This window comes from Passer domesticus, chromosome 27 (assembly GCF_036417665.1).
Source record: "Passer domesticus isolate bPasDom1 chromosome 27, bPasDom1.hap1, whole genome shotgun sequence".
Taxonomy (NCBI): domain Eukaryota; kingdom Metazoa; phylum Chordata; class Aves; order Passeriformes; family Passeridae; genus Passer; species Passer domesticus.
Genome location: NC_087500.1, coordinates 5,061,610 through 5,075,128, shown reverse-complemented (window position 1 = coordinate 5,075,128; position 13,519 = coordinate 5,061,610). Strand labels below are relative to the sequence as shown.

The 13,519-nt window shown below is 65.7% G+C and overlaps 3 protein-coding genes across 4 annotated transcripts in view; all 3 read left to right on the top strand.

Moving 5' to 3' along the window:
- The window catches only part of LSM12 (LSM12 homolog), an 11,087-nt gene extending 6,083 nt beyond the window's left edge, over nucleotides 1-5,004 (top strand). The window contains exons 3-5 of the mRNA XM_064399572.1: nucleotides 2,731-2,840; nucleotides 3,230-3,356; nucleotides 4,042-5,004. Coding sequence (XP_064255642.1) covers nucleotides 2,731-2,840; nucleotides 3,230-3,356; nucleotides 4,042-4,134 — 330 coding nt within the window. The 3' untranslated portion in view covers nucleotides 4,135-5,004. The remainder of the gene's footprint in view (nucleotides 1-2,730; nucleotides 2,841-3,229; nucleotides 3,357-4,041) is intronic.
- A 404-nt stretch (nucleotides 5,005-5,408) lies between these two features.
- On the top strand, nucleotides 5,409-8,868 carry TMEM101 (transmembrane protein 101). The gene is made up of 4 exons (XM_064399745.1): nucleotides 5,409-5,577; nucleotides 6,298-6,478; nucleotides 7,482-7,628; nucleotides 8,346-8,868. The coding sequence occupies exons 1-4, from the start codon at nucleotides 5,441-5,443 to the stop codon at nucleotides 8,652-8,654; spliced, it is 774 nt and encodes a 257-aa protein (XP_064255815.1). The 5' UTR covers nucleotides 5,409-5,440; the 3' UTR covers nucleotides 8,655-8,868.
- A 2,519-nt stretch (nucleotides 8,869-11,387) lies between these two features.
- LOC135286713 (peptide YY-like) lies at nucleotides 11,388-12,680 on the top strand. Of its 2 annotated transcripts, XM_064399883.1 has the most exons (4): nucleotides 11,388-11,524; nucleotides 11,948-12,126; nucleotides 12,224-12,295; nucleotides 12,441-12,680. In XM_064399883.1, exons 2-4 carry the CDS (start codon nucleotides 11,948-11,950, stop codon nucleotides 12,463-12,465), a joined length of 276 nt encoding a protein of 91 aa, XP_064255953.1. In that variant the 5' UTR covers nucleotides 11,388-11,524; the 3' UTR covers nucleotides 12,466-12,680. The 2 variants fall into 2 exon arrangements, with proteins under 2 accessions (XP_064255953.1, XP_064255952.1); XM_064399882.1 differs by lacking the exon at nucleotides 11,388-11,524 and having other exon boundaries at nucleotides 11,770-12,126.
- Nucleotides 12,681-13,519: the final 839 nt, after the last annotated feature.

Here is a 13,519-nt window from a genome sequence, read left to right as displayed (position 1 = left end):
TTTTGGTATTTTTGGGGTCTAAGGTGATCTTGTTTTGGGGCTTGCATTTTGAGGGGTTTGGAGCCTGGGTTTTGCTAGTTTGGGTCTAGGAGGTGGTGTTTGGGGTCTGGATGATGCTATTTTGGATCTAGATTTTGGCATTTTGGAGTGCACAGGAGGGGTAAAGGTAAACTTATAAAAGGGAACTCATGGAATTCTGGGGAGTTGCTTTACATCCATCCTGGAATTTGATCACTGCCAAATCCCATTGAGGTGAAAAACAGGGGAGGTGACCCCGAGCCCTCGGTGCTGGGATGAATCCAGCTGTGGGGTGCTCAGTTGTCACCTCCTTGTCCCACAGGGACACCTCTCCCGGGGCTTCATGCCACACAGGTGGCACCAGCTGGGTGTCCATCCCCTCCTGGGTCCCTTCCCGATGGATCACCACGTCCGAGGGCTCGGTGACACAGCTGCCACCACGATGTGACAGTTGGCTGTCACTGCAGCGAGTGGCATGGCTGGGAGCACAGCCCGAGGGAACCCCTCAGGAATTCCAGTGCTTACTTCAGGGAACCCCTCAGGATTTCAATGCTCATTTTGGGGATCCCCTCAGGAATTCAGTGCTCACTTCAGGGAACCCCTCAGGAATTCCAGTGCTCACTTTGGGGAACCCCTCAGGAATTCAGTGCTCACTTTGGGGAGCCCCTCAGGAATTCAGTGCTCACTTTGGGGAGCCCCTCAGGAATTCAGTGCTCACTCTGGGGAACCCCTCAGGAATTCAGTGCTCCCTTTGGGGAACCCCTCAGCAATTCAGTGCTCCCTTTGGGGAACCCCTCAGCAATTCCAGTGCTCACTTTGGGGAGCCCCTCAGGAATTCAGTGCTCACTTTGGTCTTTTCCAGCACCCCAGAGCTGTGGGTTGGGTGTGTGGGGCAGTGCCAGGTGCAGCGGGGTTGGAAGGGGCTGTTCCAGGGCAGGAGGGCTGTTCTGTGGGCTCTGCCCCACGTCCCCGTGGGGGCTCAGCACTGGGATGGTGGCGCTGGTACTGGTTGGACTGGGAGAAGGAGCTGTGTGCACACAGTGCTGGCAGCACTCCAGGGAACCCAGAGAGTTGGGGACTTTTGGGGACACCCCTGTCCCACGGGCTGGCACTCCCCTGAGGACCTTGGCACAGCCATCCGGTGCCAATCCAGGGAGATTTTGGAGGGATCCCCTTGATCTCCCCAGCCTGCTGGCACCCGAGTGGGATGAGGGGCCACCCTGGCCCTGGGGGACCCTGGCGTGGCCCTGGTGGCCCTGGCATGAACCTTGGTGGCCCCCACGGTCCCCCCTTGCCTGGTGCTGTGAATTCCCCCCCACTGCCGAGGTGTGTGCAGGGAGTGCTGGCATCCAGGGGCTGCAGGGCTGAGCCATTTCCTCTTGGGAAACGGGAACATTTCCTCTTGGGATGGGCAGGGAGGGCTCCTCTGCTGCAGGGGGTGATGAGCTCAGGGATGGATCCCATGGGAGAGCTGGGGTGCTGCTGCTGGCACCTCTCCTGGGGCTCCAGCCACCTCCCTGTGGCCTCTTGTCAGGGCTGTCCCCAAGTCTGGATGCAGCAGCTGCTGGAGGAGCATCCCAAGGCCTGGGACAGAGGGGATCCCCCCTCAGGCTGGGGAAGGGGGGTCTGGTCTGGCTGGGAAGGGGATCTGCTCAGAGGGGATTCCCAGGGCTCTGTCCCACAGCTCCAGCCCCTCCCAGTGTGCTGGGGGGATCCCACTTCTCCTTGGAGGGGTGAGGGGCTGTGCCCCCCCCCAGGAAGGCTGGGAAGGGTGTGGGGTGCAGGGAAGTTCCTGTGGAACCTTGTGCCTGCTTTGGAAGGCTGGCTGGTGCTCTTGGAGAGAGCCATTCCCACATGGGTGAGGGGCAGGGGGGCTCCTGTCCCTGCTGAGGCATTCAGGGAGCACATGGAGACATCCCAGTGCTCCTGCAGTGCCTGCTCCCACCAAGAGGGCTTGGCATGGCTGGGACAGGGACTCCTGTCCCTGAGGGGCACTGAAGTGTCCCCAGTCAGAGGGAGCTCAGGCTTTCCATCCTCAGAGGGGCTTTGGAAGGGGTGAGACCCCCTCAGCCAGCAGCAGGAAGCCAGCCCAGCTCTGGGTGTGCTCCCAGGAGGCTCCAGGAGGAGGAAGAGGAGGGATGATGCTGATGTGGCTCCTCCACTGCAGCAGCTCCAGCCAGGAAAAGGCAGCTGGTCCAAGGCTGCTGCCTCCAGGCTCTGCTTCCTTCTCCTCCCACATCCATGGGATGCAACATGGGGGAGGCCAGGGTCGGGGTTTTCCATCTCTATTCCAGCACCCTGTGTGTAATCACACCTCCCCACACACGGATTTGACTCCCAGATAACCAATTCTGGTTGTTTTTTGGGAACAAACCAACTGCTGCAGGCTAAAGTTGCTCCTACTCCTGCGTGGAGCATTTACTCCCAGGGTGTTGGGTGTTCCAGGCTGCTCTTCCCCATCTCCATCCCAAGTAAACTGAGCAGTGAGGGGGTTTTGCACCTAAAATGCCAGAATTGATTCAGAAAGGGCCGAGGGGAAGGGACAGGGGGATGTGAGAAGGTGGCACCACCATCCCCCAAATCTCTGGCAGTGGTGAGGGTTCCTCCAGAGGGGAATTCAGGCTGGAATCGCAAGGGGCAGAGCCGTGTCTGGGGGGTCCCTGTGTCCCCTCACTGCTGCCAGCCCAATCCCCCATCCCTGTGTGTCCCCAGCTTGCCAACAAAGCACGGACGGAGAAGGAGGAGAAGATGAGCCAGGCGTATGCAATTAGTGCTGGTGTCTCCCTGGAGGGGCAGCAGCTCTTCCAGACCATCCATAAGACGTGAGTGCCCACCTCGGGGTCCCCAGTGCCCGCCTCGGGGTCCCCAGTGCCCGCCTCGGGGTCCCCAGTGCCCACCTCGGGGTCCCCAGTGCCCGCCTCGGGGTCCCCAGTGCCCACCTCGGGGTCCCCACGCTCCTTTTTGGGGCCCCTCACAGCATTTTTGGGGCACTGCCATCTCTGGGTTTGCCCTGGAACGCTCTGCTGTGTCCTGGGTGGGCTCCTTGGTGGGGAGGGGGGCTCCCTGCCTGCTCCCTGCCCTGCCTGGCACATCCCACCCCCTCTCCCACCCCTCTCCACCAGACCCAGGCTCTTTGCCCCCTCGGTGGGACCCAGGCCCGCCCTGGGGGGGCAGCAGTGGCGTTCCCTGATGCCGTTGTCCCTCCCCTCAGCATTAAAGACTGTAAATGGCAGGAGAAGAACATAGTTGTGATGGAAGAAGTCGTCATTGCCCCTCCCTACCAGGTGGAAAACTGCAAAGGCAAAGAGGGGAGCGCCCTGAGCCACGTACGCAAAATAGTGAGTGTGGGCTGGGGACAGGGCAGGGTGGCACGTCCTGGGAGGGTGGCACGTGCTGGGCACAGCCAGGAGCCCCTCCTTGGCTGGGCTCCAGCCCCTCCTGGCATCCCCTTCCCTCTCCAGAACCCCCCTGCCACCCCTTCTTGAGTCGTGTGTTCAGAAGGGTGAGCAGGGCTGGGGGCACTGGAAGGGCTGGGCAGGTGTCACCTCCCTGGGGACACCTGAGACCCCTCCTGGCTTGGCCCCCAGCCGCTCCCGGGGCTCCTCAGCCCCTCCTGGGGCTCCTCAGACCCTCCTGGGGTTGTGCACCCACTTCTTGCTTGGCCTCCATCCCCTCCTGGCTCTCCCCATCCCCTCCTGGCTCTCCCCATCCCCTCCTGGTCTCCCCATCCCCTCCTGGTGTCCCCCTGCCCCTCCTGGGTGTCCCCCATCCCCTCCTGGTGTCCCCCATCCCCTCCTGGGTGTTCCCCATCCCCTCCTGGTGTCCCCCATCCCCTCCTGGTGTCCCCCATCCCCTCCTGGTGTCCCCCATCCCCTCCTGGGTGTCCCCCAGCCCCTCCTGGGTGTTCCCCATCCCCTCCTGGGTGTCCCCCAGCCCCTCCTGGTGTCCCCCAGCCCCTCCTGGTGTCCCCCAGCCCCTCCTGGGCTCCTTCCCTGAGCCCCTGGGTGCCCCCTTTCCCTTCAGGTGGAGAAACATTTCCGGGACGTGGAAAGCCAGAAGGTCCTGCAGCGTTCACAAGCACAGCAGACACAGAAGGACACGTCCCTGTCATCCTGAGGCCACCTCGAGGCCACCACCCCGTCCCCGTGTCCCCTCCTGGAGGCGGCGCCGGGGGCACCTTCAACTTTTATTTCCTTTTTTTTTTTTTTTTCTTTTCTTTTTTTTTTTTTTGGGGAATCTCAACCAATTCCAAACTTTAGACTTCAAAACAAAACGAGAAAAGAGAATAATTTAAAGCTCCTCACGCATTACTTGACTAACAGACTTTGTTTTTCCGCCATGGTTTCTCCCTCCAGCCAGTCAGACTCTGTTAATTTTATTTTTTGGCCTTTTTTTTTTGCCCTTTTTCCCAATTCCTGCCTCCCTGCTCCCCAAGAATCCCTCCAGAAAATAAAGCTAACGAGCTGACTGTGGTGGCTGACCCGGGACCCTCGTGACCAACGTGGTCTCGTTTTAATTTTGTTTGCACAGGGCAAGGCTTGAATTAGTCTTATTTTTCTTATCTTTAAATATATATATGAATATATATTAAAATGTTCTTTAAATATTTGTCTGCTTTAGGGTCGTGGCAAAAAATCCCTCTGACACCCCCTCGGGAGCAGCCAGAACCTGGATTTGGGGTTTTCCCCCCAATTCCTTTATGTTTTTAATTTTTTTCCCCTTTTTCATTTAATTTTAAATTTCTTCTTTAATTTTAATTTTTTTTTTTGCCACGATCCTCCCCCTCCCCGTTTTATTTCCTTCCTTCCTTCTTTTTTTTTTTTTAATTAAAGAAAAAAAAGCAGATCAAACTCAAAACAATTCAAGCCCTGCCTTTAGGAAAATTAAAGATTAAAAAAAAAAATTTAAAAAAAGAAAAAAAAAAGGAAAATTTTTTAGTCTTGTTTAGCAAAAAACAATAAAAACCCGAAATTTTTTTAACCATCACCGCAGTCTGTGGGGGCTCAATGGGGGCGTGGCCTCGCGGGGCGTGGCTAAGATGAGTGGGCGTGGTTTGAGGTGGGGCTTATTACTCCGTTATTATGGGGCGTGGCTTCAGCGGGGGGCGTGGCCTGGCGCGGCATTTTCAATGAATGTTCCTTTGATTGACAGGGCGCGGGTCAGGCCGTGGCGGGGTTTCGGGGCGAAGGCGCGGCCCAGGGCGGGCTGGAGGCTCCATGGGCGCGGCTGCTCCGGAGCGGGGCCGCGGTTTTGGGGCAGGAGCCGCCATTTGAACGGAGGGGAGCGGCCTGAGGGCCATGAGGGCGCTCCAATTAAAGAGGCGTGGTTTGTGCCAGGGGGGCGTGGCTTCCCCCTTGCCGGGCGCTGATTGGCCCGCGAGGCGTCTCTTCCTGCGCGGCATTTCCGGCGGGACGGCCCGGTAATGGCGGCGGGCCGCGGGTGGAGGCGGCGGGCGCTGCGGCTGCTGACGGCGGGCGGCGGCGTGCTGCTCACCCGCTTCCCCTTCTGGCACTGCTTCAGCGGGCTCCTGCTGTGCGCCGAGCGCGCCGACCTGCGCCGGTGCGCGCCCGGGGGCCGAGCCGGGCCGGGGCTGGGGAGGGCCCGCGCGTGGTTGTGAGGGCAGCGGCGGCTGTGGGGCTGGGCTGGCGGCGGTCTGTGAGAGCCTGCGGTGCTGGTGGGGCCGGAGCGTCGGGGGGAGTGTGGGGTCTGGGGGGTGTCAGGGGTGCAGAGGCTGCTGCGGGGCCCTGAGGGCCGGGGGAGGCCCGGGGCCCTGAGGGGCTGGGGTGGCTCTGAGGGGCTTGGGGGGCTCTGAGGGGCTGGGGTGGTTCTGAGGGGCCGGGGGTGGCTCTGAGGGGCTTGGGGGGCTCTGAGGGGCTGGGGGTGACCCTGGGGGCCTGGGGGTGACCCTGGGGGGCCGAGGGTGGCTCTGAGGGGCTGGGGTGGCTCTGAGAGGTCGAGGGGGCTCTGAGGGGCTTGGAGGGCTCTGAGGGGCTGGGGTGGCTCTGAGGGGCTGGGGGGGCTCCTGGGTGAGTGTGGGGCTGCTGCGGGTGCCAGAGACCCTCGGTGGGGCTGGGGCAGGTGGGGTTTGAGGGGGGCACGGAGCTGCTGCCTGGGGTTTGAGGGGAGACCCCGGCAGTGTCGGGGTCTGGAGGAGGCTCTGGGGTCTGGGAAGGGGACAGGGCAGCAGTGGGGGACCCCGGGGCAGGCTCTGGGGGTCCTGGGGTGGACTCTGGGGGTCCCAGGGTGGGCTCAGGGGTGCCAGAGCTGCCGTCCCCGCAGGAAGCCGGACATCCCGGTGCCGTACCTGTACGTGGACATGGGCGTGGCCGTGCTCTGTGCCAGCTTCATGTCCTTCGGCGTCAAGCGGCGCTGGTTCGCCCTGGGGGCAGCCCTGCAGCTGGCAGTGGCCACCTACGCTGCCCACGTCGGGGGCCACGTGCACTACGGCGACTGGCTCAAGGTGAGACCCCCGGGTGGCACTGCCGGGCAGCCCGGGGTGGCACTGGGGGTGACACTCAGGGCAGCCCGAGTGGCACTGGGGGCTGGCACTGAGGGCAGCCCGGGGTGGCACTGAGGGTGGCACTGAGGTTGGCCCTGGGTGGCACTGAGGGTGGCCCTGGGTGGCACTGAGGGTGGCACTCAGGGCAGCACAGGGTGGCACTGAGGTTGGCCCTGGGTGGCACTGAGGGCAGCCCCGAGTGGCACTGAGGGTGGCACTGAGGTTGGCCCTGGGTGGCACTGACGGGTGGCACTCAGGGCAGCCCGAGTGGCACTGAGGGGTAGCCCAAGTGGCAATAAGAGTGACACTGAGGACAGCTTGAGTGCCAATGAGAGTGGCACTGAGGGACAGCCTGGGTGGCACTGAGGTTGGCCTTGGGGGGCACTGAGGGCAGCCCCAGGTGGCACTGACAGGTGGCACTGAGGGTAGCCCAAGTGGCACTGAAGGCTGGCACTGAGGGCAGCCCTGAGTGGCACTGGGGGGTAGCCCAAGTGGCAATAAGAGTGACACTGAGGACAGCTTGAGTGCCAATGAGAGTGGCACTGAGGGACAGCCTGGGTGGCACTGAGGGCAGCCCGAGTGGCAATGAGGGTGGCACTGAGGGCAGCCTGGGTGGCTCTGGGGCTGGCGTTGGGGCTGGCACTGAGGGCAGCCCGAGTGGCACTGAGGGCAGCCCGGGTGGCTCTGGGGCTGGCGTTGGGGCTGGCACTGAGGGCAGCCCGGGTGGCACTGAGGGCAGCCCGGGTGGCTCTGGGGCTGGCGTTGGGGCTGGCACTGAGGGCAGCCCGGGTGGCAGTGAGGCTGGCACTGAGGGCAGCCCGGGTGGCAGTGAGGGTGGCACTGAGGGCAGCCCGGGTGGCAGTGAGGGTGGCACTGAGGGCAGCCCGGGTGGCAGTGAGGGTGGCACTGAGGGCAGCCCGGGTGGCAGTGAGGGTGGCACTGAGGGCAGCCCGCGTGGCCGCAGGTGAGGATGTACTCGCGCACCATCGCCATCATCGGCGGGTTCCTGATCCTGGCCAGCGGCGCGGGGGAGCTGTACCGGCAGAAACCCCGCAGCCGCTCCCTGCAGTCCACGGGCCAGGTGTTCCTGGGCATCTACCTCATCTGCCAGGTACCGGGCTGGGGACAGCGGGGGGACACCTGGGGGACAGCTGGGGACACCTGGGGGACAGCTGGGGACACCTGGGGGACAGCTGGGGACACCTGGGGGACAGCCGGGGGACAGCTGGGGACAGCTGGGTACACCTGGGGCACACCTGGGTACACCTGGGGACACCTGGGGGACAGCTGGGGACACCTGGGGGACAGCCGGGGGACAGCTGGGGACAGCTGGGGACACCTGAGGGACAGCTGGGGACACCTGGGGGACAGCTGGGGACACCTGGGGGACAGCTGGGTACACCTGGGGCACAGCTGGGTACACCTGGGGGACACCTGGGGACAGCCGGGGTACACCTGAGGGACAGCTGGGGGACAGCCAGGGACAGCGGGAGGACAGCTGGGGCAGGGGCAGCCCCGTGCTGTGGGCTGGGGACATGGTTCCCTGCAGGAGAAGCCTTGGGACAGTGCTCACAGTGCTCCAGGTTGTCCCTGGTGGGGGCCTCAGGGTGGTGTCACCACTGTCACCAACCCCACACCGTCCCCAGGGGAGAAGCCTCAGGCAGCAGATGTCCTTGGGGGGTTGTCACCAATGCCACCACACCGGGTAGAACTCTGGGTGTTCCCAGCGCCACCCCACTCCAGATCCCCGTTGTCCCTGGCGCAGAGACCTCTCGTGTCAGCGGTGCCACCACGCCACGAGTGTCCCCTTGTCCCTGCTGTCCCGCAGGCCTACTCCCTGCAGCACAGCACCGAGGACCGCCTGGCCTACCTGGACCACCTGCTGGGGGGGGAGCTGGCGCTGCAGCTGCTGTTCCTGCTCTACGGGCTGCTGGCCCTGGCCTTCCTCTCGGGTTACTACGTGCGGGCGGCGGCGCAGGTGCTGGCCGTGCTGCTGCCCCTGGCCATCCTGCTCATCGACGGCAACCTGGGCTACTGGCACGCGCTGCGCCGCGTCGAGTTCTGGAACCAGATGAAGCTCATCGGCCAGAACGTCGGCATCTTCGGGGCCGTGGTCATCCTGGCCACCGATGGATGAGGGCAGGGAGGGCGGGAGGCTTTTTGTAAGGAGCGCCGCTATTTATTTGTTGATTTTTTTTTTGGGGTTTTTTTTTTTGGTGGTGTTTGTAAATATTTGATAATTTTGGCGGAGGATGCTTAGGGGGTGGCGGCCACTGTGTGGCCAGGGCCCCCTCTCCCTGCTGAGGGGTGTCACTGCTCCCCCCCACCCCCAAAAAATGTATTTTTACTGATGCACTGAGGAATCTTTAATGTCTCACCCCAGGGCTTTGGGTGCCGGGGTGAGGGGCTGCAGCTTTTGGGGCAGAAACTGCTTTTGGGGTCCTGGAGCTGCAGTGCAGGGGGGCTTTGGGGGGTGACTGGGAGGGGAGGAGTGCTCTGGGGAAATGCTTCAGAGGAGCCACTGTGGGGGGAGATGCTTCTGGGGGGGCTTGGGGCGGAGGGGCTGCTGCAGGGGAGCTGTTCTGGGGGCCCTTCCTTGGGAGCCACTTTGGGGGGCCAGATCTGGGGAGGGATGTGAGCCTGAGGGCTGGGGGGGAGCTGCTTGAGCGGGGCTGTGGGTGTTCTGGCACGGGTGGGGGTCTCTGTGGGACCCAGAGAGGGGCTGGCAACCCCCAGGCTCCCTCTGGGCTGTGGCCTCAGTGCCCTTGTCCTGTCCCCGGGCTCTGTGTGTCCCCACCCACCCTGGGCTGGGCAGGGGCTGTGTGTCCCCCCTGGCTGTGTGTGTCCCCCCCCCCGGGCAGGACAGGTATCCGTGTCACCCCCCGGGCTGGGCAGGTGTCCGTGTCCCCCCCGGGCTGTCCGTGTCCCCCCGCCCTGTCCGGAAAAGCAAACAGGGCTGATAAGGGGCTTCCTCCGGGGGGCCCTAATGGCGCCTCCGGCGGAACCGGGGCCATAAAACGCGGGCAGGCGGCAGAGCCCTGATTGCTCGGGGGGGGCACCGCGGCTCCTCACGCCCGGGACCCCCCCGCCGGCTCCAGCCCCGCGCCTTCACCCCCAGACCCTCCTCTTCCTCCGCACTGCCCTTGCGGAGGGGGGGCGGGCAGGGGACACCCCCCGCGCCTGTCCCCGTGGGGGTCCCCGCTGTGCCGGGGGGTGCAGCCCGCGCCCCCCCCCGCCGGCAGAGCCATCCTGTGACCTTTGGAAAATGTCTGTTTGCTGTCACTCGGATAAATGGGGCAGAAAGCTCCCGCCACCCCCCCCCCCCGGCCCCGGCCGTGTGACAGCGCGGTGACATTGTCCCTGCGCTGGGGTCCCCGCAGCCCCCTCAGCTCCGCAGCGACCGCGGAAGGTTCGGGGCTGCGGGGGCTGCTCCCGCTCCCGGGCGCCGCTCGGCCGGGACCCCCCGCGCGTGTCCCCGCAGCCCCGCGGGTGTCACCGCGCGGCCACGCCGCGGGGGACACCCCCCCGCTGCCACCAGCCGCGTCCCCGCCGCCGCTCGCCCGGGTGACAACCGGGGCACGAGTGGGGGCCGCGTCCCCTCCGGCCGGGGCTGGCACCCTCCCGTGTCCCCTGCGGCCGAATCGTGTCGCCTCCAGCCGCGCTGGTGGCACCCCGCAGCGTCCCCACGGCCGTGTCCCCGCAACGCCCTGGCCGGGGATGTGGCTGTGGCTGGGTGCGGCCAGCCCGGCGGTTTTGGGGACCCCCTTCTGCCACCTGTCCCCATCCCAGCAGCCCACGGTGGCTTTGGTGGCCCTGCCCGGCGGGCACGTCCCCGCCGCGTCCCTCCGTGCCTCAGTTTCCCTCGGAGCCGGTGATTGCTCCTTAATGGTAAATCCATACGGGATTAATGTCCCCGCGCGGGGGGCTGGAAAGGTCACCTCATCCGTCCTGGGGGTGGTGACAGCGCTCGATGGCGGTGGCGGGGCTGCGGTGACAGGGCTGTGGTGGCGGCTTCGTGCCTGGTCTGGGGAAACTGAGGCAGCCGTGGCTGTGGGTGTGCCTGTCCCCTCCATTGTCCCCCATGGGTGGCTTGTGCCAGGGCCGTGGGTCCTGTCCCATGTGCCATGGTGGTGTCCCTGGGTGTGGCCGGTGTCCTCGTGTCCCGCTGTCACATCCCGCGGCTGTCTAAGGGCAGGTTTGTGTGACACGGCTGCGTGTGACATCCGTGTCACTGTGCCGTGTCCTAGTGCCACAGCTGCATGTGACATCCGTGTCCATGTCCTGTGTCCTAGTGCCACAGCTGCGTGTGACATCCATGTCCATGTCCTGTGTCCTTGTGCCACGGCTGCGTGTGACATCCGTGTCACTGTGCCGTGTCCTAGTGCCACAGCTGCGTGTGACATCCGTGTCCATGTCCCGTGTCCTAGTGCCACGGCTGCCTGTCACATCCGTGTCACTGTGCTGTGTACTAGTGCCACGGCTGCGTGTCACATCCGTGTCCGGGTCCCGTGTCCTCGTGCCATGGCTGCGTGTGACATCTGTGTCCATGTCCCGTGTCCTCGTGCCACGGCTGCGTGTCACATCCATGTCACTGTGCCGTGGCTGCTGTCACATGTGCCATTTCGTGTGCCCTGGCTGCCTGTCTCACCCGTCTGTGTGCCACTGTGCCCACGTCCCGTGCCCGCCTGGCACTGCCATGTCCGTGTGGCCCCGCGCGTGTCCCCGTGTCCGTGTGTCCCCTCCGTGCCCCCCCGCTCTGTCCTGCCCAGCCCCTCGGTGTCCCCGGCTGGGCAGCGTGCAGGGGGACAGCGACAGGGTGCTGGCACGTGTCCCCTGCCCGTGGCGGGGGGGCCGCAGGGTCCTGCGTGCCCGTGGGTCTGTCACGCGTGAGGGAGGAGCCACAGCCCCCCTCGGGCTATAAAACCCCGCGCGGGTGCAGGAGCCGCCGTGTCCCCGGCACTGTCACCCCACTGCCAGGCCCTGGCTGTCACCTCTGCCTGCGCCAGCGTGAGTGCAGCGACGGGCTGGGGGGTCCCTGAGGGGTGCTGGGGACACCAGAGGGGACAATCACCTCCTGGGGGGGCCCTGGAGGGGAGGGGTCCCTTTGGGGGCACGTGGCTCTCTGGGGTCCCTCAGGGTGGGACAGCTCCCCTGGGGACATTCAGGGGGTCTCTGGGAGGGAGGTGTCCCCCGTGGGATATGGGGGGGGGGTGAAAATGTCCCTTGAGTGGGGCTGGGGTCCCGGGGGGGCGGGGGGGGGGGGATGAACAAACCCCTGGGGAGCCGGGGGTGCCCCGAGGGTGGGACATTCCCACAGGGAACGGGGTCCTGGGGGTTGCTGGGGGGCAGAGCCGCCTCGGGGGGGTCCCGGGGGTGATGGGGTGTCCCCCCCCCGCAGCCACAGCCGCCCCTCGCCCCTGTCCCCCGCAGATGGTGACATCCCCGCGGCCGTGGCGCGCGCTGGTGGCCGTGTCCCTCTGTGCCCTGCTGTGCCTGGCGGCCGCGTACCCCCCGAAACCCGAGAGCCCCGGCGAGGACGCGTCCCCCGAGGAGATGGCCCGGTACTTCTCGGCCCTTCGCCACTACATCAACCTGGTGACGCGGCAGAGGTGAGCGCCAGGCGGGGGGGACACGCGCGTCCCTGTCCCCGCGGGGTCCCCTCGGCTCCTCCGTGGGGTCCCCGTCGCTCAGGCCCGCGTCCCGCAGGTACGGGAAACGCTCCAGCCCCGGCGCCGCGGTGGCGGAGCTGCTCCTGGGGGCCGCCGGGGACAGGTCACGGTGAGTGTCCCTGGCGCTGTCCCCCTCCCCGCGCCCACCGCCCCGCGGCGGGCTGCACACCCCGGGTGGGTTCCCGGCGCTGTTTGGGGTCCCGGGGGGTTTCGGGGGTCTCGTTTCCCCTCTCTCACACCGGCTCTTCCCGCAGGTACGATGACGACTCCTCGTGGTGACCGCCCCGCCCAGCTCCCCCCTGTCCCCCAAATCCTCCCCATCTCTCCGGGTCCCCCCAGGGGACCCAGGGCCAGCGCTGCAAGGCCGGGGACCCCCAGAACCCGGCCCGGGGGCGTCCCACTGCCGGGGGGGACCCCGACCCCGTCCCCTCCCCTCCGCTGCGGGGGGGTCCCGCGTGGTCCCTGCACGGCCCCGCAGCGACAATAAAGAGCACGATCGTGGGCACGGGCTCCGCGCTGTGCCTGGGGGGCGCGGGGGGCGCGGGGAAGGGCAGCAGGGAGGGAGGGCTGGGGGGAGATGGAGCGGGGATGGAGGGATGGCAGGAACAGGGGACAGGAGGTGCCGGGGTGCGGGGGTTGGGGGGTGAAAGGAGGGCAGCGGAGCGGGAGGGGGTGAGGGGTGGGGATTTTGGAGGAGGGGGCGCGGAGGGAAGGGTGGGAGGGGGGTGAGCTGGGGCGCACTGGGGTTGGAACTTGGGGTGCGCTGGGTGCGGGGTAACGGGGGACACTGGTGGGGGGCTCCACCGCTCGTGAATGTCGGGGGGCTGGGGGGGCTGGGGACATTCATGGGGTGCTGCCCGCCACCGTCCCCCTGCCCCCTCCTGCCACCCTTGCACCCCTCCAGCCCCCCTGCCTGTGCCCCTCTCGCCCCTCTGCCCCCACACCTGTCCCTCTGTCCCTCCGTGGGGCCGGACACCCGTGCCCACGTCCTGTCCCCTGCGGAGCCCCCTCAGCGCGGGGTCAAACATTAACCAGGGCTGTGCGGGGGCCAGCTGTCCCTGTCACCCCCCGTGGTGGCCCCTGTCCCCCCTCCCCGCCCGAGTGGGCACCTGGCCACAGGTGCTGCGTGGCACGGTGACATCAGCGGGGACACGGGGGGATAAAAGGGCCAGCACGGCGCTGGCAGCAGCGGCACCGAGGAGCCGGCGTGCCAGGCAGCGTCCCCTCCTGTCGCTGTGTCCCCGCGTCCCCGCCCGAGGAAGAAGGTGAGTGGGGACGGGGAGCTGCACGTGTGTGACAGGTGTGTGAGAAACAGGTGTGAGTGTGACACGCG

What these genes read in the sequence shown, in the direction of transcription:
- TMEM101 (XM_064399745.1), top strand. Translation starts at nt 5,441, where the DNA reads ATGGCGGCGGGCCGCGGGTGGAGGCGGCGGGCGCTGCGGCTGCTGACG. An exon ending in GAGCGCGCCGACCTGCGCCG is followed by an intron (nt 5,578 to 6,297) that starts GTGCGCGCCCGG and finishes CCGTCCCCGCAG; the next exon opens with GAAGCCGGACATCCCGGTGC. An exon ending in ACTACGGCGACTGGCTCAAG is followed by an intron (nt 6,479 to 7,481) that starts GTGAGACCCCCG and finishes GCGTGGCCGCAG; the next exon opens with GTGAGGATGTACTCGCGCAC.
- LOC135286713 (XM_064399882.1), top strand. Translation starts at nt 11,894, where the DNA reads ATGGGGTGTCCCCCCCCCGCAGCCACAGCCGCCCCTCGCCCCTGTCCC. An exon ending in AACCTGGTGACGCGGCAGAG is followed by an intron (nt 12,127 to 12,223) that starts GTGAGCGCCAGG and finishes CGCGTCCCGCAG; the next exon opens with GTACGGGAAACGCTCCAGCC. An exon ending in GCCGCCGGGGACAGGTCACG is followed by an intron (nt 12,296 to 12,440) that starts GTGAGTGTCCCT and finishes CTCTTCCCGCAG; the next exon opens with GTACGATGACGACTCCTCGT.